The 23222-nt window shown below is 39.3% G+C and overlaps 1 protein-coding gene across 2 annotated transcripts; it reads left to right on the forward strand.

Annotated features, from left to right (window-relative positions):
- The first annotated feature begins 225 nt into the window (after window positions 1–225).
- On the forward strand, window positions 226–23193 carry lca5 (lebercilin LCA5). Of its 2 annotated transcripts, none has more exons than XM_017707382.2 (9): window positions 226–538; window positions 4336–4733; window positions 7941–8482; window positions 10249–10386; window positions 10779–10875; window positions 11066–11205; window positions 14728–14769; window positions 15728–15989; window positions 20370–23193. In XM_017707382.2, the coding sequence occupies exons 2-9, from the start codon at window positions 4361–4363 to the stop codon at window positions 21170–21172; spliced, it is 2397 nt and encodes a 798-aa protein (XP_017562871.2). In that variant the 5' UTR covers window positions 226–538; window positions 4336–4360; the 3' UTR covers window positions 21173–23193. The 2 variants fall into 2 exon arrangements, with proteins under 2 accessions (XP_017562871.2, XP_017562880.2); XM_017707391.2 differs by having other exon boundaries at window positions 15731–15989.
- The last annotated feature ends 29 nt before the right edge of the window (window positions 23194–23222 follow it).

Below are 23222 nucleotides of genomic sequence, written 5' to 3' on the forward strand. Positions count from 1 at the left end.
CTTATAATAATTATTATTATTATTAGTAGTAGTAGTAATAGTTGTCTTTTTGTTGTTATTATTAGCAAAAATAATTATTTGTTAAACATTTATAAACGATAGGTAAGTTAGTTACTTGCTGTTCTAGCCTTTTCTGTGGTTGCTACGGTGCGTGAGTCGATAATACAGCGCGCGCAGCAGGCGTTGCCATGGCGAGGCGTCGCTGTTACAGTTGCAGGCGCTGTTTCTAAGCTTGGTGGCTTTTTGTCGTCGGTTTTTCTCACTGAATAAAGACCCTGCTGTCGCCTGGATTTGACTTCATTTAAAGTCGTTTAGTTGATAGGTAGACGACCGCCGTCGTTTTCTTTCTCCTTTTTTCAATGTGAGGGAAAACGCAGTTAAGCGCTGCACGTTTTCTAACTGGTTATAATGCTTTAGCAAGCCACGTTTGAAATAATCCTAGCTGGCTAAGTTAGTTAGCTAGCTAGCCACTTAGCCGAACCGGCCACTGTTGATTATTCACGCAAGGGAAAACACATGGATACCTAAGACGAAAAAGGTAAATGTGGAAAAAAATGTTATTTCTCTCATAGTATGCATGTTGCGGAAAACTTGCTGGCTATAATTTGGTTGTTGTTAGCATCATGCAGACAGGTATAGAGGCTGTTAGCTAGTGATAAACAAGCAGTCTAGCTGGTTAGCAAGACTAGCTTTTACCTTCTCTTTTTGTGGCAAATTCATATCAGGAAGACTTTAGTACTCGCCTTTTGTCTCATGTAATTTCTTCTCGTGTAATTTAATACAGTTTGCGTAGTCCATCTCTTATAAAGACTTAAATTGAAGCTACGAAGAATGGTGCATCTTTTGTTTTTGACACCTGTAGCTCACTGGAAGTTAATCTAACTAACCCTAGCTGGCTAACTAGCATTTTGCTGTAACGTTAAGTTGGTAAGCTATATCACGTTAACTACGTTTGCTTCTATGACTCTGACACAACTCGTCAATGTTTTTTTGTGTTGTATACGTTTAGAAATGCCTGCAATACATCTAACGTACCACAGTCAAGAAGGACAGCTTTCAATTGTCAGGGTATTCACTGTCTGGCTGGCAGCTTTCTTGTGACTGCTTTTTAGCCAGCAGGCCGCTTCTTAATGGCAGTGTGTTTGGTCTGTCATGAACAGAAGGACCTGTACTCGTTTGTGTGATGGCAATTCTTTCCTCCTCCCTTTAAAACCACGTTATGCCAGCGTATTTATCTACATAAGAGTCTCTCAGACACATTCTCCCTACATTAGTTAACTGTTTTTTATACCCTGCTCTGCCACATCTGATGCTAGTCATGAAGGTCTTGATAAATAACAGACGAGTCGAACGAGGCTTATTATAGTAAGGAAACCCCAACTTAAGAAGTGCATGAGCCTCTGTTGGATTTGACTGTAAGTTTTTTCATAAGTAAGGGTGTAACAATACACATATTCCCAGGTTCACTCAGATTTATTTCTGTTCTGAGCTCTAGAGTCGAATTTCATATTCTGTGTATCATGATCCTGCATTGCTCTAATTGTATACTACACAAATTTGTATAGGTCACAACGAGACAGATTTGATTTCCAAACAAAAGACTGTACACCAGTGTGTCTTAGAAGTCTTATGCAGTTGAGATATAAATAATGCTAAAACTGCCTCCTAATACTTAAATAGCATGGTTCTGTTTTCAACCCCACAACACAGACATATCAGCATCAACACATCACAAAAGCAGAATTAAATTAGTGTAAAATGCTGAGATGACACAAAACGTTAACTGTAACTAAGCTATTGATTTAGTTTTTCATATTTTGTTTCCACAAAAACCTGTAAAGTAAAGACCCTCGGAAGAGGCAGAGTGTATCGAAGGTGTTACGCTCTTAATAATAAGCACAGTATCTCTTCAGTCACTGTTGTAAGATGCCTTGTCCAGTCATTGCCTTTTACTGCTCTCTCCGGTTGTGCTGAGCTAAAGCATCGCAATTGTAGATACGGTATGGAATGTTCTGGACTTGTTGGGTTTGGTGAGTCAGAAATTGGCCTGAGAGCAGAGTGTTAGTGTAATCTGTGGTGAGGAACTTGTCTGTGTTGCATTTCAGTCCAGCCGTTGTGCGTCTCTTGTGTACTGTTGTGTTTAATGTTAGTATTTAGGCCTAATCACTTTCACTATGACGACAGTCTTGAGGCTGACATGATCCTAAACATTTCTGTTGTCAGGTACAGAGATTCAGAGTCACTCTGTATGACAGCTAATAAACATGAAAGTCAGGGAACAAGCTCACTGTGGCAGAATGTATTAGCAATAGTTGAAGTGCATTGTGTTCAGAGAAAGCTTCTCTATGGAGACAAGCCTGTGAGCTAAAGCCAAGGTAAATTGTTGTTAGTATTAATAGCAATACCATACTCATAATTTTATTAATAATTTTATCAATAGAGGAGTAATGATTCTGAAACCTAGATCAAAACAACAAATGTCCAAATGTCCATGGTCTCATGACTTCCAGAACCACGATACACACGACACCCCCACCCCCCCCCCCCCCCACCCCCCCCCCCCCACCCCCCCCCGCCACTGCTGCTAGGGCAGACTGTTGAGCTCTTATTATGTAACAAAACAAAATTTTAATTTCACAATGAACACTGCAGCAAATGTGAATCACACACACACTTGCTGGGAAATGTGAATCACTAGACTCTTATTTTATAATTTTTTCCTCCTGGTTTTTCTTCTTCTTAAAAAATCGCGGTCTGAACCGAACCTAAGATATTTTTTGTATTAACACAGCAAATTATTGTGAGGTTGACACTGAGATGTTATGCACAACATTATGGGATATGACAGTTTAAAGTCATAAACATAAAAACTATATATTTTAAGTGTTTTTATTCTTATGGTTAAGGTTTTATTGTTTTAAGACTTTTTAAGTTCTACACCGACTTTTTTTATTGTTTAAAAGCTGATACACTGAGGTGTTGACAAAATGTTATTACTAATTGGTATTACCAAATGTAGGTTTTTGGTCATGTTTGAAGTTAAATTGTCTGCAAATTGTGTATTTGCGTTTTAAAATGCATATTCTTTGAATACACCATGCAAAAAATGCTGAATACATTTGTTCATAAATAGTACTTATAGGTCTAGTAATTTTTTTTATATGTAAATTGTTGTCAGCTGAGTTGCATTAGTTTTACAGTTGATATGTAGAAATACAAGAGATTATTGTTAATTACAGTTTATTACTGTAAGTGTACAGGAGAATACAAATACAACACAGTAATCTTGTGCTCCAGGTGACTTTGGAGTCTAATAGACCACTAATTTACTATATTGTTATTATTTTTTTTACAGTGTAGAAGCTGTAGTTACATAGTTATATATGGCAATACAACAGTATTGTTACTGTGATAACTCACATCACAATAGAGGTGTGTGATATGGCAATAGTGTCATATCACAATACTTTAAGATGTTTTCACAATACACAGTATGTCACCATATACATTTTTTCTTTATTTTATTACATTGCACACTACGGTTCACTTTTTTTCTGTTCCAACTTATCAAACTTCAGAAAAACTGAATATTTTGATAGTTTTTGTGTATTGTGAAAAATTCTTTAAGTATTGTAATATTACATAGACCCACCCTTTGTAGTAATGTTATAATAATAGTGTTAATAATAATAGCAATAATAATAATCGTCATCATCATGCTTTTGCTGCTGTTATAATGCTGACTGTTCGTGGTTGGATACAAATCCTTGTGAATCCTCTCCTAGAGCTCATGTTTATTGTGTGGGTCAGGTCACGATTCTCTCAAAGCTCTTGGGTAAGCCAGATGTGGACACGCACATATACGCACATGTCTCTTGACTGCATTGTGGCCATCTGGGGTATTTTATCTGTTGTCAAGGTGATAAGAGACAGTTTCTTACAGTGGGTGCATTTAAGCCAAGTGATTTTCTCTGGGTTTTTTTTTGCTTTCATTTATATATAACTTTTGCCACATAATTTTTCTAGTTTTTAAATACTGCCTTGTTTATCCATGATATCAGAATCATATCGGTATTGGCAGATAATTTCTTTAAGATTATTACCATCAAGCAGAGGTTTGCATATGTCCAATATTTCTAACCAATATTTCATGATGTAATTATTGTTCTCCTGAATTTTCAGGAGAAATTTCATTTAGGGATCCTTTGTTAAAATACATGTTTTTAATTAATTTTACTGCATTTATAATCATATAGAAATAAATATAAAATTTCTTTATAATGCTAATGCAAGTGGATGTAGTTGCTATGACCTAAACTTGTGCTACTGCTGTAGGTTGGAGAGTGAAACAGAGTTTGACATGGATTCCCAAAATACTCTGGACTCATTTGAGGATAACCGGATGAGGGAATCAGAACAGAGCCCACTGTCTCACCACAGAGACAGGAAGGATTCAGACTCATCCTTCCAGCCAGGAAAACAGAACGGGAAGTTTCACGAGGATGTTGAGAGCTCATCATTGGATCGAGCCCGGACCAGAACACGAGAGCCAAAGCAGGACCCGGATCAGGACCGGATCAGTGAGGGAGAACATAGCAGTGCCTCCTTCTACTCAGATGATTATGAGAACGTTTCGCAGTCTGAGAGGTCCTTCTCACCACAGTCTCCCTTACTGTCAGCACACAGAGCAGGGAGGGCTCGAAGGGTCTCCAGCAGCCCCTTGCACCGAACAGGTACATCAGATACATGCCAGGAACCTAAAATGCAACAATCTGAAAGTGGTGATTCAACTGCATAAATTTGTGGAATGTTTTAATTAATCTAATAAATTATAATTTATTAGAACAATCCATAAGTATGCGTCATTTTTGGCCAAAGTAAGTAGCTCCAGCTATCATCAAATGTAAAAATAAAAAAGTTTGTTGTTTTTATTATCTACTAATGCTGTATAGCTGCTTTTTAATTTACCATGCAGTGCAGAATCAGACCAAAATAATCAAGTCAAATCATGGTAAAATGTGAAATTTCATGATGTAGTGAATTGTTTCACAAAGTATTGTGAGGTCAGTGATTTGCGCTCCTTTATGAACATATACAAACATGACTTACATGAACATACTTCATTATCTGGCAAAGCAACTTTAGCTGACTGAAACTATAATTAGAGTCGGCTACGTTCATTGCTCAATTCAAATTCTTTGCTAAGATCCTATCTTTCTAACTTAATTGTACGCATTTGTTTAAGTATGTGACACAAATCTGTCATTCATATGAATATGAATGATATAATGATATCTGTAAACAGCTTGGATGCTTACATCCTAAACAACAGCGTCACATGAGTAAACCACATGTATCATGAACAACAAACAAACTACCCAGTAGAACAAACCTTCATCAGAAAGATCTTTTGTTCCAAACATCTCTGAGCTGTTCATCATCATAAGCAAGAGAAAATCACAAAGACAAAACTCACCATGCTTTCTTGTGTAACAAAACCAACACAGTGTTCACTTTTGTTGTGCCGGACGGACGGCCGGCCGGACGGACGGACGGACGGACGGACGGACGGACAGATAGATAGATAGATAGATAGATAGATAGATAGATAGATAGAAAGAAGGATACTTCATTGATCCCGAAGGAAATGTAGCAGCCAGTAGCCGACGCACAACACTGTACAGTAATAGTAATAAGGGTGTAGACATATAACAAGAATAGATCCTATCTACAGGCATACATACAAATAGAAAAAATACAACAATCTGTGATAATATCTATAACCTGAGATGAGAGATGCAGTGCAATAATGACTGTACAAGAAGTTACAGGTAATGGCATATAATGACCATTCTGAATGAATAAATATGTGCAGATATTGTACCAAATAAAGTGTCTAGTGTCCAGATGTGCAAGACGCACAATGAGGTATGCAGAAAGTGCAATATGTGCAGCACATATGTGCAGATAAAGAAACACAAGATAGGCATGAGATTCAGATTCAGTCCTCCTCCCTCTTCACCCTTCTCTTCTGGCCCCCCTGGGAAGAGTTGAAGAGCTTGATGGCTCTGAGGATAAAGGATCTCCTGAATCTGACGGTTGAGCAGCTCTGTGACAGCAACCTGGCACTAAACATGCTCCTCCTGTCCATGATGATGGTGTGTAGTACTTTTGTTCTGCAATGTGATTATCTCACTAACTTACTAAATACTATGGCTGTGGCCATGAAATGGGTCCCTATTTGCGATTTAGGGAACTTCTGAATATGTTGATCATATTTCTCTTAGGGCCCAAATCATAAAATGAAATTCCAGGGTGATTGTGAGGAAATTATAAAACCCCACAGTCCACTGATAATTTCTAGTGAACACTGTAGGTCACTATACTGAATGTATACCACAGTGCTCTGTTGTTACCAAGCAGTGGACAGAGGAACATTTGCTAAAGCTAATGGTGGCTGCAGTGGCACTGAAAACAGACCTTATTAGACAGCAGCTCTTAAAAACAAAGATCTTAATGATGCATCATACAGAAAAAAAGACTCACTGATAACTGTAAGTTACCGCAGTCATGGAGTCCTCATCCCTGCACGCCCCTTTCATCAGCCACGAAAAATGAGCCAACATCAGCCTCACAAGTGCCTTATGTTACTTTATTTATTTGACTGGGGAGTAGTTACAGATGATAAGAAAGTATCCGTATAAGTAAGAATTAATTTATTGATTCATGCATAGTAAACTAAATAGTGCCCCCTCCCGATTGCATTGTTTGAACACCAAAGGTTGCTGACTACCAGCACCAATCAACAGCAGCACCATGCATGTTCACACACCCAGTCCTCCTGCTCTAGTTTCATTAGTAAGATGTGCTGCTGCAAAATAGCAAATCTCATATTACGAATCAAATCGTGGGCTTAATTTATCGTTACATCCTGACTAAATGCCATAATGAATTTTAAAAAATACTCCTCACCTTACAGCTGCATGTAATGGAAACACATTGTGATAAAATAGAACGGGCCGATTTTACATTGACTTTCATTCAAAAGAATGTTTTTCTTTTTTATTCTTATTTTTGGGAAGACCAGTTTGTAGCCATGAAGGATTCTATCTAGTTTGCAGATCATGTCCTGCCATGCCAGTAATCACCAGCAGATGACACAAGGGAGGCCTAAAACAAAACCATGAAATTATTTCCTGGTTGGAATTCCCCATGTTGCTTTTTTGTTCTCACTTATCAAGTTCAGGACTAATGCACATGTAAATTTTGTTACTGTCAATTGAAAACCTTTTGGAATTTTTTTTTTCTAAATTTTTACCCGAAATTTTACCTGTCATTTGAAATTTTTTGCTGCTATTGGAGTCATGAGAACATTTAATGAGGAACAGATAAATTGCAGACCTTTCAAATCATGTTAAGTAATGTTAGATTGAGAATGTTTTCCATTTCTTCTGCAGGTTAAGTCCAAAAGTATTCAGACACCCCATCTAATTAGAAGTTGCCTACTTTATGGTGCATCAGTTGCTGACAAAGGACTTTGTCGATACACTTGTATAATCTCCATAGAAAAGCATTGCCAATAGAATGAAATACTCTGGAGCAGCTGCACATGAGCTTAAAGTCACCATGTCCAGTGCCAAGCCTCAGCGAGAGTTAGTATAAGATTGGCCTGTGGATCAATGGAGCTCCATCCAATAAGTTTAAAATGAGTCAAAGTGGCATTTGCCATCTAGATTTAATCACTAATGCTTTTGTGGCTGAATGCAAACATCCTCACATGCAAATCCTCAGAGCAGTGTTTCAGCACCTAGTGTAAGGGCTCATGAGTAGAGGCTGTTACTCAGTAAAAGGAGCAGGGGGCAAACTTCCTGTTAACATCCTTAAACCTAGTGAGAAGCTTGTGTATATATGTTTATATGCATGTCTGTTCTTCTTTATAGGTGTGCGTAAGGGTGTGCCTCGTCGTCCAGGTCCTCAGGCCTATCACCCACAGCAGCGCTCCAGTGGTTTTCGCTCTCAGAGCATCAGTAAAGACACCCCTCCAAAGGATCTGGACCTGGTGACCAAGCGGCTGCTGTCTGCACGCCTGCTGAAAATCAGTGAGTTGAAAAACGCACTGTCCGAACTGCGGGTGCACGCCGACGAGCTACAACGTGAGAACCGCCTGCTCCGGCAGCTGCAGCTGCGGCACGAGAAAGCGTTGCAGCGCTATAGTGACACAGAGAGTGAAATATCTCAGCTTATCTCCCGGCACAACAACGAGACTCATGCATTACGTGAAAGGCTGCGGCGCAGTCAGGAGAGAGAGCGCACAGCAGAGCGCAGCTACAGAGAGGCAGATGCACAGCTCCAGCGCTGTCGCAGCCAACTGCAAAAACTGCAGCAACTTGCAGACGACCAGAATCTAGGGGAAAGAGAGGAACTGTCCCGCAAATTGACCCATGCTCAGGCCAAAGCACAGGAGAGCGAGCGCAGAGTCAAAGTACATACACTCATTCACACAAATACACATGACTGTTTTCAGTGTTTTATGCATGCAGTTATTAAGGTACAAATTGTCTATAGTGCCCCCCACAGCAAAGGGTAAATTGACAGCTGCTCAAATTTATTATTTATAAATTTATTATAATTTCTTATTATGTTTTTTGTTATTAGATTGTCCAAATAAGTAAAAAGAACACTGAGATGAGTTGGAATATCCATATATATTAGAATAACACCCCCATTCCCTCCACCCCCAGTTGTTTTTCCAGGTATGATCGTGTTTGGGTACCCTTGGTCAAATTTGCTGAATTTAACATATTAGCGAAAAAGCTATATACATGGAGATTGACTAGAAAGCAGCCCTGAATATTCTGTAATAACTCTCACTAGAACATGGTAATCTGAACAAAACAACATGCAATATGCTCCTCAGTATATGGAGCTTCGAACAAGCTGGGATGCCCCTGTGTAACCTCCGTTTGCAGGTGGTGGTGTACAGTATTGAGTGGCGCATCTTCATGGTGTGAACCTATTGGGTTAGCAATTCGTTTAAGTGATGTCAGAGTGAAATTAGGAAGAAGGGGCCACTTTTGAGTGAATCTTGCTGTATGTTACCTGTGCAAAATTTTTTTTTTCAATATTTCTTTCATATAAACTCAGCAAATAAATAGAAACTATACACAAAAGTTGCAAAAGCATTCAATGTGTTAATTTGCTTTTAATCAGCAAAATATCTTCTTTGACCAGGTCAAAACGATTCAAACAAATATGACTGTATATTTCAGACCTGTGGGAAGCACTGGGCTGATTAGCTGTCTTGCTTTCTAGCTACTGACACTTAGTAACTCCCTACTGACAACAGACACAGCTTAAACGAACATTACCCTTCACTGTGCTGTAAAAGTGTTGTACTACTGAGTTATAAATTCTGCTGGTTTTGTACAAAAAGTGCTTTTTCTGCTTTTTTTTATTTACATGTATTTGCCTCTACCCAACAGATAAAAACACATCCACTTCACATTCTGTTTGTTGCGGCGTACCCAACTATGGATGACAATTTGTGATCAGGTTAATTAGGTAATTTTGTAAAAATAGCTCAATTATGTAAAAAATTACAGGCCTAAATATGTGTATAAAATGCTTATAACATAATGCAACCTTATCAAAAATGTGTAAGAAGCTGTAAAAAAAAGACAAAATTCCAGAATGATAAACAGAGTTGCAGATGATTCTAAAATTACTAGGAAATTTGAGAATAACTTCATAAATAACGTCAATAAATAAATATCCATGATAATAATAAAACGAATACCCAGAATTTTAAATAAGTTGTTATTAAATCTGCTGGCAGATATCTTCACAAACATTTACTATAAAAAAGATAGTTACAGTATTTAATTTCTTGTTCCCAGCAACTTCTAAAAATACATTTGATGTACCCTTTGCATTATATAATCTCTTCACTTTTATAGAATAAAATAACAAAACTAATACTATGACAAGTGATCTAATCTTTGGAACAGTAGTATGTACAGAGTATGTGCTCATACACATGTCTGTGTCCCAGTTTTAGTAGCAGAGACCCTCCCTTTCATCTTTCTCATTTTAGGTAACACATTTATACCAATTTTCAGAATAACAGCATCAACAGACCGTGGCAATCATCACTCTATTTCACAAACAACCTACTGGCTTATTCTCTCCTTTTTTGTTCTTTTCTCTGCATTCGTATAATTATTGGTTAACTTTGTCCTGTACTCTCAGGAGTTGGAAAAGAACATGGAGCTGAATAATGGGAGCTTTCAGAGGCAGCTAGCTAGTGAGCGTAGGAAAACCCACGAAGCACTACAGGAAGCCCAAACGCTACGAGAGGAAGTGGAGAGACTCAGTGCCAAATTAAAGGTAGCTGAACATAAACACAATAGCTGTTCATGGGCAAATGTACAAGCACTACATAAAACTGATTTATGTATTTAAGAGTGTTACTCATTCATATGCCACATCAACCACACTCAGAACCAACAGTTCAGAACCAAAGGTTCTGACGCATAAGGCTGGGTATTGTTAATAAAGGTATTGAATTTTGATAACCAGCCCTACTGATGCATTTTGTATGGTAAATCCAGTTGATTTGTGCTGTGATGATTGCTTGTCCTTTATTTTAGAGTAATTTTTTAAATTATTTTTATAAATATTCTACCCATGATAACTGATGCTGCATTCTGATGGTTAAAACATGAATATTATGTATTCTCTCTTACTGTTTGTGTTTGGTATATATCTGTGCCTTTTAGGAGAAGGAGAGGGAGTTGGACGCTAGGAACATTTACGCTAACAGAATCCTGAGAACAACTTCAAAGAAAGAATCTGAAAACTTCACCAAGAGAAAAGGTTTTTTAAATAATTTGATATAGTTTTATAATTTAGTTGCATGCATGAATCAATTTAGTTATAATTGGTATGATTACGGAGTAATCCTCCGTAATCTTATATTTGCATTTTCGTTCTGTTTTGGAGGAACAGTTTTTATCTAATTCAAACTTTGTGAACGTTTTTGTATTTGTGATTTTGTGTGTCTCAGGTCCCCTTAGGAACAGTAGCAAAGCTGTGCAGACTGAGGAAAGGGCAGCGTCACTCGACTTCCCCTCTCCTCCTCCTGCTATCACAGATGGAAGTGAGCTTCCCCCTGATGACCACGCTGATGACTACCTATCTCTGAAGGCAAGTCTCTTTCACTTTCGCAGAGACCACAGTTGCCTTGCAGGTGCATATGGGAGTTGTGCTGGGATCTAGCTTGGAGTCCCAGCTGTGTGACAAATTCTGTTTTTTGATGAATATGAGTGAGACAAAACTTTAGCTCCTCAGCTATTTATCTTGCCTTCAAATCAGTGACTTTTCAGTTTTGCCATGGCCAGACATTGCTTCAGATTACACTGAGGTAAAATTTATGAACATGCCAGGCACATTATAGACTTCAAGTGAAAGGCACACTGACTTTATCACTATGCCCCATTTATACCTGGCATGGGCATATGTCTCAGGCCATTCAATCATAAGTGCTAAATACAGCAGAGAACGGGCTCCAGTGTACCACAGACATGAATTTGTGATCCAGTTGTTCAAATGGCGTGATGCATATGACGCCAAGTCATATTTTAACTACGTTAGCGACTTCAGCCTCAGTAATGGACAAGCCTATTCCCGTGTCCCCAGACTCTGTCTCCTCACTGGAGAACGTGTCGGTGGGATTGAGAAGGTCCTCAAAGTATTCCTTCCACCGCCCAATGACGTCTTCATTCGAAGTCAACAGCACACCATCTCCACTATATACAGTGCTAGTGGCACACTGCTTTCCCCTTCTGAGTCGCCTGACGGTTAGCCAGAATCTTTTCTGAGCCGACTTAGTCACTTTCCAAGGCCTCACCAAACTCCTCCCACACCCGGGTTTTTGCCTTGGCGACGACTGAAGCCGCAGATCGATTGGCCTGTCGATACCTGCCAGCTGCCTCTGGTGTCCCACAGGCCAACCATGCCCGGTAGAACTCCTTCTTCAGCTTGACGGCGTCTCTCATCTGGGGTGTCCACCACCGGGTTTGAGGATTACCGCCCCAACAGGCACCAACTACCTCGCGGCCACAGCTACAGGCAGCTGCTTCAACAATGGAGGAACGGAACATGGCTCATTCTGAGTCAATGTCCCTCACCTCCCCCGATATCTGGTCAAAGTTCTGACGGAGGTGTGAGTTGAAGATCAATCTGACACAATTCTGCCAGACGTTCCCAGCAAACCCTCACTATATGTTTGGGTTTGCCTGGTCTGACCGGCATCTTATCCCCCCAACCTGATCCAACTCACCACCAGGTGGTGATCAGTTGAGAGCTCAGCTTCTCTCTTTACCCTCTCAATCATTGAACTGCGGCCTAGGGTGTCCTGGTTCCAATTGTACTTATGGACATCCTTGTGTTCAAACATGGTGTTTGTGATGGACAAACTGTGGTTTGCCTAAGTCCAAAAACTGAACACCACTCGGGTTCAGATCAGAGAGGCCATTCCTCCCAATCACACTCCTCCAGGTCTCACTGTCATTGCCCACGTGAGCGTTGAAGTCCACCAGTAGAACAATAGAGTCTCCAGGAGGAGCACTTTCAAGCACCCTTCCCAAGGACTCTAAGAAGGCTGGGTACTCTGAACTGCTGTTCGGTGCATAAGCACAGACAACAGTCAGGACCCGTTCCCCAACCCGAAGGCGTAGGGAAGCTACCCTCTCGTCCACCGGAGAAAACCCCAACATACAGGCACCGAGTCGAGGGGCTATGAGATAGCCCATGCCTGCCCGCCACCTCTCACCATGGGCAACTCCAGAAAAGATTAAAGTCCAGCCCTTCTCAAGGAGATTGGACCCAGAGCCAAGCTGTGTGTTGAGGTGAGACCGACTATATCTAGCTGGAATCGCTCAACCTCGCGCACCAACTCAGGCTCCTTCCCCGCCAGTGAGGTAACATTCCAAGTTCCAAAAGCCAGTTTCAGCAACCGAGGATCAGAACACCAAGACCCACACCTTCGGACACTGCCCGATCCACAAATCCACACACCACCGAACCCCTACTACTGCCCCTCCCATCGGTGGTGGGTCGATGGGAGGGGCACTCATATTATGCATGAAGGAAAACTCTACTGTCTAATATGGCATGGTTTGTTGGCAGTAGGACTGGACACTTGAAACTTTTATTATATGGATCAAATTACTTCAGTATGATAGAGAAGGGGTGCCCATGCCTGGTCCTAGAGATCTACCATAATAATCAAATGCTCCTAGAGACCTTCATTTTCTACATCAGGTGTAATAGATTTGGTTTGGAACTTAACTTTCCAGGGAAGTAGATCTTCAGGATCAGGCCTACACACCTCTGCCATGCCCTATTAAAAAATTTCATGTCATGCAATTCTGAAGTCGGCAATCTTCAACAACCGTGAGCCAATAAGCATGCATGTTCCAAAAATCTGGACTGCTGACTGCCTAAATTAATATAATGTAATCTTGATTAATCTGCCATCCACTGAGTTAATACACCTGGTTTTAGCACTTCACACACATTTTTGGTTTAAGCATTCGCTTTTAGTGTGTAATTTAAAAGAAGGTGTTGAAAAAAAGTATTGCTTGGGAATCAGTATCAAAGTCAAGATATCTTACTGGCCTCAGTACAAAAAATTTGAACAATATCTCCTGCCAGCTGGCAGTGTTCAAATCTAACCTGCAGATTTACCAAGGCTTTCCAAAAGGTACAGAACCCTGAAGAAAGTAGGAAAATGGCCAAAGCAAAAGCAGATTTCAAAAGCTATAGCTTAAGAATAGTTATTAGAAGGGGTCAAGGTTATTGTGCCTGAAAATGCATATCGATATTGTCAGAAGAAAACCTCTTATCTCCATTTTTGACGTTTTTCAGTTTTGAAAATGCATGCTACCCTGTACATTGTATGTCAATTTCATGACAAATGGAAAAAAAGAAATGACCCAGAATGACTTGGGAAAAGAGTCTGGTTCCATTAACCTACATTAAAAGTAAAGTATGTTTTTGTCTCTCCTGTAAAGTTTGCAAATGTTATGTGGTCATATTTTAACTACCTTAGCGAGTTCCTCAAAGCTCTGGGTGAGAAGTTCGGTCATCCAGGAGGGACTCAGAGTAGAGCCGCTGCTTCTCCACGTCGAGAGGAGCCAGCTGAGGTGGTTCGGGCATCTGGTTAGGATGCCTCCTGGACGCCTCCCTCGAGAGGTGTCACAGGCAAGTCCACCCGGGAGGAGACCCTGGGGAAGACCCAGGACACGCTGGCGTGACTATATTGCCCAGCTGGCCTGGGAGCGCCTCGGGATCCCCCTGGGGAGCTAGTGGAAGTGGCTGGGGAAAGGGAGGTCTGGGCCTTATTACTTAGGATGCTGTCCCTGTGACCCGAACCCCGGAGAAGCGGAAGATGATGGATGGATGGATGGATGGATGGATGGATGGATGGATGGATGGATGGATGGATGGATGGCATAATATGAGTGCTCCCAATCAATACAACACTTGTTTCCTTCTTCAGATTTATTTTTTTACCTTATGTCAGTTCTTTTTCTTATATTTTATTTAATTCATTTTGCAAGTCAATAAGAAGTAAACTCAGGATGGAACAAATCTTAGCATGTAATTTTAAGATGATGCATTAACTGTAAGCTGTTGCTTATTTTACTCACCATTGATTCACAGGTCCGACGGCCTACTCTGAATCAGAATCGGAGGATAAAAAAGGTTGGACCCAAGTGCATGCTCTTCTGCATCCCAGCCTACCACATGCTATTAATGTGTAACCTAGTTAATTCAGTGCTTGACCAGTAGTCTAGTTAATGCATTAATCCTGCTGCATGAAACATAGCTCTGGGTTAAAGATAGCTTTGGATTAGGGATAATCCCAGGGTGAGGATGGTCTCTTTACTCACTGCTTTATAAAAGCCTTTAGCACATTTAGATAGACTACACATGCAATTTCTCGGATATTGCATTAAATCATATCTTTCTACGAGATAATGTGTTTTGTAATTTGATAAACCTTTGATTAGAAACATAGAATATATTTATGTTTTGCTTTACTATTCAAATGTAATTTCATGATTACATTACATAGTGAGTTATTATTTTATGTTTTGCCTTTTATTTTAATGTTACGAAATTACAAAAGCATGGGGAAAATATAAAAGATGGTTTTCTTTTTGCGCAAAAGAAGACATGCACAACAGTCAAATTCAAATCATAATAAAATATCCCCTCTTCTACATACAAACACAAATGTGGTATGGATTGAAAGTTTATCACTTCTAACAGTATTTCTCCTCTTGTTTCAGTGAACAATAATGATCCGGAATTCATTTTGAATGAAACCATGCTTTAGTTGGTTCTGATGGTTAATAAATTGGTCCAGTAGCAGTTACAACACCTCATACTTAGTTCCTTACATTATAGAAGCAGTTAGAATCTGGAATGAATGCATGATTCTAAAGGCACATGCACTGATTCTGCTGAAAGCAGTGGGAGATTTCTGCAATTATTCTGGTTGTGTGCATGTGCTTCGTCATATAGTGACCTTCAGTGGAATAATTGCAGAACTTTTAAATAACGTTTTTGCTAACTTTCTTTTACATTTATTCTTTTTCTTCTCTGTCTGTACTTTCCTTTCACACTCTTCTCTCCTTTTTTTCTTCAAACATTCCAGCAGGAGCTGCAAAGCAGTGAACAGAGACAGAAGGAGGCAGAAGAATGGAGAATTCAGGAGATGGAGAGAGAGAGAGAAAGAGCACGTGCCAGAGAGACGGAGCATGCCTTTGCACGGGAGAGGGAGAAAGAGAAAGAAAGTGAGCGACTTAGGGAAAAAGAGAGAAAACTGGAGAAAGAGAAAGAAAGACATATGGCAGAGAAGCAGAGAGCAGATCAAGAATTCAATTCAGATGAAGAGAAGGGAACAAGCCAAAGAGATGGTAAGTCACTGAGCACATTTTAAACATAGTCATTTCATGTGCTTAGATTTGGACCCATTCATGTATGTTTTGAGCAAAACAGACAACTTTCCGCACAGCACCTCATGTCATTGAATTGCACCTGAATAGCCTCCATACAAACAACCATAAATTTTAAAATTAACAATACCCAAAGGCATCTAAAAGTAGGCCTACTGAGCTACTGCGGTAACAGCCCCCATTGACGGTAAAACTCATTTACAGCAGGTTTAAAAAAGATTTATTGATTTATTTATGTGATGTCCTGGTTTAACAGTTTACTGTGGATATTTTCCAAATTATTACCCAGATAAGAGCATTCTGTTACCATTAGAGGCCTATCTAAAAGACATCTAATTCACATTTTTGTCTATAGTTAGGCAAAACAAATATTCAGACACATATGTTTTTTGTTATTTAATATACTTCTCATTGCATATCTCCACTTCAAATTTACACTCATGGTGTTTTTTGCATTTGTTTTTATAGATGTTAACAAAAAAGTACAAGCAAAAATAAAGATAAAAAAATAACTGATAGAGAAAAAATATTCAGACACTATATTATAAATGTATATGCAAAGATTACAAAAATTCAATCATGGTCTAGATATGAAATACCCAGAGAACCTAAATCTGTGTTTTTGTTGTAATTAGGTTAATCTTATTTTTGCAGGTAAACAGTAAACTAAGTATACCCTTAGTTCCAGTGACCAATATACTTCATCATATTCCTCTCTTGATGTAAACTAGGTAGTGCTAATCTTGCATAATGCTTTTGTAAGTGTCCCCTGACCAATCACAAGGCTGATGTCTCTTGCCCCGCCCACACAAAAAGTTTTGAAGAGAAACTTACCAAGCTAAAGCTAAGCCAACATAATCAATAGCGAGACTGCCTGTCTGTATCTGCCTGTCGCTTGTTCATTCGTTTATCCACACACAAACATTTGTCTGTTGTTCATTGAAGCATTCCTTCTTTAATGAGTTGCTTCATTTCTGTGTTTGTTCATTCGTCTGCCCGCCCATGTGCACATCTGTTCGTCAGTGACTTTTTTCATCTACTTACGGTTGCATAAAAGCTGAATAATGATTTTAGTTCTGTATGAGTGGCAGATCAGGCTAGAAGTGTTACACACAGAGCTGTCAATCAAGCTGCTCATCACGCACACCCACACAGTTCTCAAATAGGTCTGATCGTTTTTAAGCCATACTTTATCATTTTTATATCTTACATTTTTCATTCATGCTTTGCTGGATGTTCAATATAATATTCAAGATTATTATCATACATACATTTAAATATTTTCCTCTCTGTTCCCTGGAACTATAATTCTGCAAAAAGAAATTATCTTGTGTCACTATATACTCTGGTGTCTTTAGAAAAGATATTATGTTGGTTGAGAACACTCCATGCAAGTAGAAATCATGATAAAAATGAAGGAGCATAAACAACATTATTTAAAAAAAAAAAACTTGAGTGGAAAAACATGATTATCTTATGAACAACATTATTAAACAACACTTGGAAAAAGCTACAGAGGTACAGCACCACCTTAAACCTCTCTGTCAATAACATAATAATGTGCAAGTGGAAAATTTATGGAACCACAACAAATTGTCCCAAGACTAGTGTGCCACATGAGATTTCACACCATTTTCTAAGACTAAGGATAAGAAAGGTAAGGAAGAAGCCAGCAAAAGCTCAAAAAAGTTTGCGTGTATGAACAGTATAGCCACAGAGAACTGCCCAGGTGGGAGTGTCATGATATGGGATTGCTTCTCTGTAGATGCTACTGGGGCATTATATGTAATCGGAGGAAACATGAATATGGAGCGATGTACCAGAATATATTTGAACAGAAATTAACCTCATCAGCCAAGAAAATGAATCTAGGGAAAAGATGAAGTTTCAATAAGATGGCAACCCCAAACATACAGCCAAAATAACTCGAGACCAGATTCTGAAAAAGAAGGTGAAGGTGTTTGCATGGGCTAGTCAGTCTCTTAACTTAAATCCCATTTAAATATGTACGGAGGATTTTAAAATTGTGAGTTTAACAGAGAGACCCTCATAACCTTGGATAATTGAAGAGAGTTTGCCAACAGAAATGGGCAAAACAGAAGAGCAATACTGCAAAGAGCTAAGTAGACGTCTCAAAGCCATAATTGCATAATGGCTTTTCAACAAAGTACTGATTGTTATTCATTTGCTGTGTCTGGATACTTTTTCCCCTTTTATTTTAGTTTAATATATCTTAATTTATGCTTATAAATACATACTTTTTGATTGATTGTATTTATACAACCCCAATTCCAATGAAGTTGGGACGTTGTGTAAAACATAAATAAAAACAATACGATGATTTTCAAATCCTTTTCAACCTATATTCAATTTATTCAATTAAATACACTACAAAGACAAGATATTTAATGTTCAAACAGATGAACTTCATTGTTTTTTGCAAATATTCACTAATTTTGAATTTGATGCCTGCAACATGTTCCAAAGAAGTTCAACAGCCAGCAACTCTGATGGTGTGGGGGTGTGTTAGTGCCCATGGCATGGGTAACTTGCACATCTGTGAAGGCGCCATTAATCCCGAAAGGTACATACAGGTTTTGGAGCAACATATGCCATCCAAGCAACGTCTTTTTCAGGGACGTCCCTGCTGATTTCAACAAGACAATGCCAAGCCACATTCTGCACGTGTTACAACAGCGTGGCTTCGTAGTAAAAGAGTGCAGGTACTAGACTGGCCTTTGCATTTGAGACCTAAACATCGAGCCAGGCCTTCTTTTTGACTACGTGACATTAATAAGTTAAACCTCAAGCCAACATCTCTGACTTTTAAATTACAATTGCAGGGTTTAAAGGGCGACTCACAGCCATATTTTAGCATGTTTTTTCTTCTGACTCAATAATTCTACTGCTTTAAGTTTTGACAAAAGAAATATGACACAGTGGAGCCTTAAATAATAAAGACAAAAATGTCAGAATATTTGTAAATACATGAAAATTCTGAAGGCAGTGGTTGCTAATGTCTGCTCCCTTCCTCTATGTCCGACTGTAGTGATATTGGTCACTGGAGCGTTAACAGAACTACACTACATGGCCAAAAATATGCAGACACCCCCCATACTTATTGAGTTCATGTGTTTCAGCCACAAGCATTGCTAATTGCTAACTGCTGTATAAAATCAAGATCATTGTCATACTATCTCCATAGACAAACATTGGCACAATAATGGATCATACTGGTGTGTCACTTGTAAATCAGTTCTTGAAATCTATGTTTTGTTAGATCTGCACTACAGTCAACTGTGAAATGAAAGCATTTAGTAGCAACAACAGCTCAGCCACAAAGTGGTAGACCATGCAAACTCACAGAGCAGTGCTGCTGAGTGTTGAAGCATGTAGCACAGAAAAAATTGCATATGCTCTGTTGCGTAACTCACTATAGATTTACAAAATGCCTCTGGAAGCAACATCAGCACAAGAACTGTGCGCGGGAGCTTCAGTAAATAACCAATCAGCTGCAAGCGTGACGAAGATCACTATCCCAAGTGTCAGTTGGTGTAGTGTAAAGCGCACCTCCTCTGGACTCTAGAGCAGTGGAAACATGCTCTCCAGAGTGATGAATCACACTTCACTATCTGGCAATCTGATGTGCAAATCTGGCAGTCTGATGGGCAGATCTTTGACATATAGCCAGCGTTAAAGTTTGATGGAGGAGGGATAATGGTCTCGGGCTGTTTTCTGGGTTTAGACTTGGCCCTTGGGTCCAGTAAAGAGTTATGTTATTGCTACTGCATATGAAGACATTTTAGACAATTATATGCTTCAGACAACAGATTGTGGAAGGAAGGCCATTTCTATTGCCAGCATGACTGTGTTCCTGTGCACAAACAAAGGTCCATAAAGACATGGCTTGACAAGTCTGGTGTGGATGACCTCCAGTGGCCTGCACAGAGCCTTACTTTAACTCCACTGAACACCTTTAGGATGAATTGGAATGTTGATTGCAAGCCAAGCCTTCTCGTCCAGCATCAGTTGCTGACCTCACAAATGCTGTTCTAACTGAATGGGCCCACAGACACACCAAAGCCTTCCCAGGAGAGCAGAGACTGTTATAGCCATAAAGGGGGACAACTCCAAATTAATACCCATGGTTTCGGAATGGGATATCCATTAAGCTCATATAGATGTGATAGCCAAGTTTGGCCATAAAGTGTATTGCTTAGTTACTGATACATAGACTTGTTACTCCTTATCATGCCTGTGTGTATAGTCAGATATCTTTGGCTGAAGCCTGACTATGTAAGTTTTGCTGAATCCTTTTTTTTTTTTTCATCTCTGCAACAGAGTGGGACAGAGGAGAGGGGAACAGCAAGAGGAGGAGCCAGTATCAGAGCGAGGAAGAGAAAAGGAAACCTCGGGAACAGGTAGAGGAAGAGCAGTGGATGAGAGAACAGGAGATTCAGGCCAATCAGGAGCGTGCAGAGGACGAGCGCCGACGTAAAGAGCAGCTCTTGGCTAAGATGCATGAGATCGACATGCAGGCTCAGGGACAGGACTCAGACTTCTTCTCAGATGAGACAGGAAGCCTTCGCTCTCCTCCGCGGCTGTCCGAACCACAAAACCAGAATGCCTCCATCTTTAGCTTCACGCAGCCTGAGGAGGGTCTGAGCACACCTGGAGCTGGGAAAAGGGGTGGAGCTCTCAGAGTGCAGAGAACCAATCAAGATCTTGATTTTGCTTTTGGCAGTTACGAACCCTCATTTGGTAAACCTGCCCCAAGAGCAGGCCATGGTCATCACAACCAGAGCCAGACCTATGGCCAGCTGCCAGGTGAAGAAGATACAGGGCTAGACCTCAATGGACTAGTGAAAGAGAGGAAGTCCAACCTGATGCAGCAGTTGTTTGGCTCAACAGCCTCCTCTCCTCCCCCTGACCCATCCCGCAAGATGGAGCTACTGAGCTCGCCCAGCACACCCAAACCTATATCTGGAGTCCTGAGTGGACGCCGGAGGGACGTGGAGACACCAAACAGGCTCAATGACAGCACCCTCTCTTTCAGCAAGAGTGTTCTCCAGGTTTCTGAGAGTCGCCCTGCTGTTAGGGCCATTACATCATTCGATGATGATATCGAAGAGGTCACATTATGAAACAGAGATGTTTTTCACAACATCACAAATAGAACAGTTCATTTCCTGGAACATATAGAGAGATAAAAAAGATGTTCTCAAACTTAAGTAGATGAGGTTCCATCTTTATGAAATATTTTGAGATAAAACCAAGCTCAGTGGATATCATACTTCAGAGCTGCTGCTGTTAGTCTTTTGATAGAGTAATTCAAGGAAACTTTCTTTTGTGTAATGTGCTCTAGCAGAACATGACCTGTATGAAGCTCATTACACACCATTATACTATACAGTGTTGAATGTATTAGTTTTGTACCCTTTCTAGGCCCAAAGTTTGTATTAAGCAAACACTGAGAAACTGACATGGTGTGATTATTTTTTGTGAGCTGCTCTAGGCTTCTCCAAGAATTTCACTTCTGCTCTGAGTGAGATTATACTAGGCTGATATTTTGAAATTTTTGTATAATTCTGTTGTTGAGATTGTTATTCAGAGTGGTTTGATGTGAGAAGATTCACTGTAGAGAAGTGTAATGCCTTGTTTACAGTGGTGGGGATAGGAACCAGGGGTCATGAAGTCTACCACTTAAATATAGCCATTTCATTTACTATCTAAAATAACCAGTGAGCCAAATGACTTCTGAGTTCTTATATGTAATGTTGATAATGGATTTATCATGCTTTATATCATTCTATTTATTTTTCTTTCCTATATATACCTCTCTACCATAAATAGATTTTTAAAAATGGTTTAGGCCAAAAGCAGGCAAGTGTATTTGTAAACACTTAGTGTAATAACTTCTTGTGATGTATCTTTTAGGGAAATTAAACACTTAATGAAGAAATAATAATCACTTTAGGTACATCTATAACTGAGCCCTACATTTTAAGTGGCCACTGTGTGGCCTGGCTCACTCAGGCTAGAGCTTAGTCTTTTATGTCCTTTGAAGCTGATTCACCACGTTATCTTCAAATCACAACAAATGTCAGTGAGGGCCCAGGATGCCAACAACACTGCACTGTTAAGATCATCAACTGTTCATCAACATCATGTGTTCTAAATTATACTTTTTGGTCAACTAACTAGACCTTTGTTAAGTAGCACTCATGAAACTGAAATGTGTTTGAGGATAGAAACTATAGCAGCCAAAATATTCTGAAAGAATGTGCACTCATCCATTGAAACTGGCTAGATGTTCATTGAGAGTCAAAACAGTAATGAAGGGTAAGATCATGACTTGGAGCATTAGATATATGTTGAAATAGTATATTTTTCATGTCTTTATTATTCATGACCAGTTTGTTTCTGATAATAATATATTGTATAATGAAATGAAAGTACTTTACCTTCTACTTTGATTGGTCTGTAAAACCCCAAATGTATGGATGTGGGGAGGTTCTAAATTTTGAGCTCTGTTGACTTTAGCCTTTTAGCCTTTTATCCTTGCTTGAGCACTTGTGATATGTTTAGTTTTACAGAAAGAGAGCTGTGATGTAATTTATATAATTTTGTATTTAGTATGTATTGCAACATCCATGTGTATTAAAAACAAAACGGAAATGAGGTAGTATGACATGTATTTAAAATATCTCAGTGGAAATAATAACCTGGAAAGAGAACTGTATTTATTCTGTACTGATTATAGTCGCCATGAGCTAAATACTGAAATTCATGCAGGACCAATCCATTTGAAGCTCTGGACTGTAAAATTAATTTAAAAACTTCTCTATGGCTATTTACATTTAAAGAAATTGTTGCATTTACTTATTCCTTAATGCATGATGATCATGCTTAAATCATATTTATGTCCAGAATGTAAAACAACCACACTTACTAACCTTTTGAAAACATGTCTCATGTGGGTTTCATATTTGCAGATTTGCTTGGATAATTTATCCTTGTAAGATCCTTGATGTATCAGTGTTCAGTGTCTTTTTGTGGCATTTAAATTTTGGGGGGTTTATTTGTTTTTAATTATTGGATCATTTTGTATATGTGTAGTAAAGTATACCTGTTTTTACGTTTTTAAGTAAAGAATGTAATAGTGGCTTGTATTCCTTCCATTACAATTCACAA

Source organism: Pygocentrus nattereri, chromosome 9 (assembly GCF_015220715.1).
Source record: "Pygocentrus nattereri isolate fPygNat1 chromosome 9, fPygNat1.pri, whole genome shotgun sequence".
In the NCBI taxonomy this organism is placed as follows: Eukaryota; Metazoa; Chordata; class Actinopteri; order Characiformes; family Serrasalmidae; genus Pygocentrus; species Pygocentrus nattereri.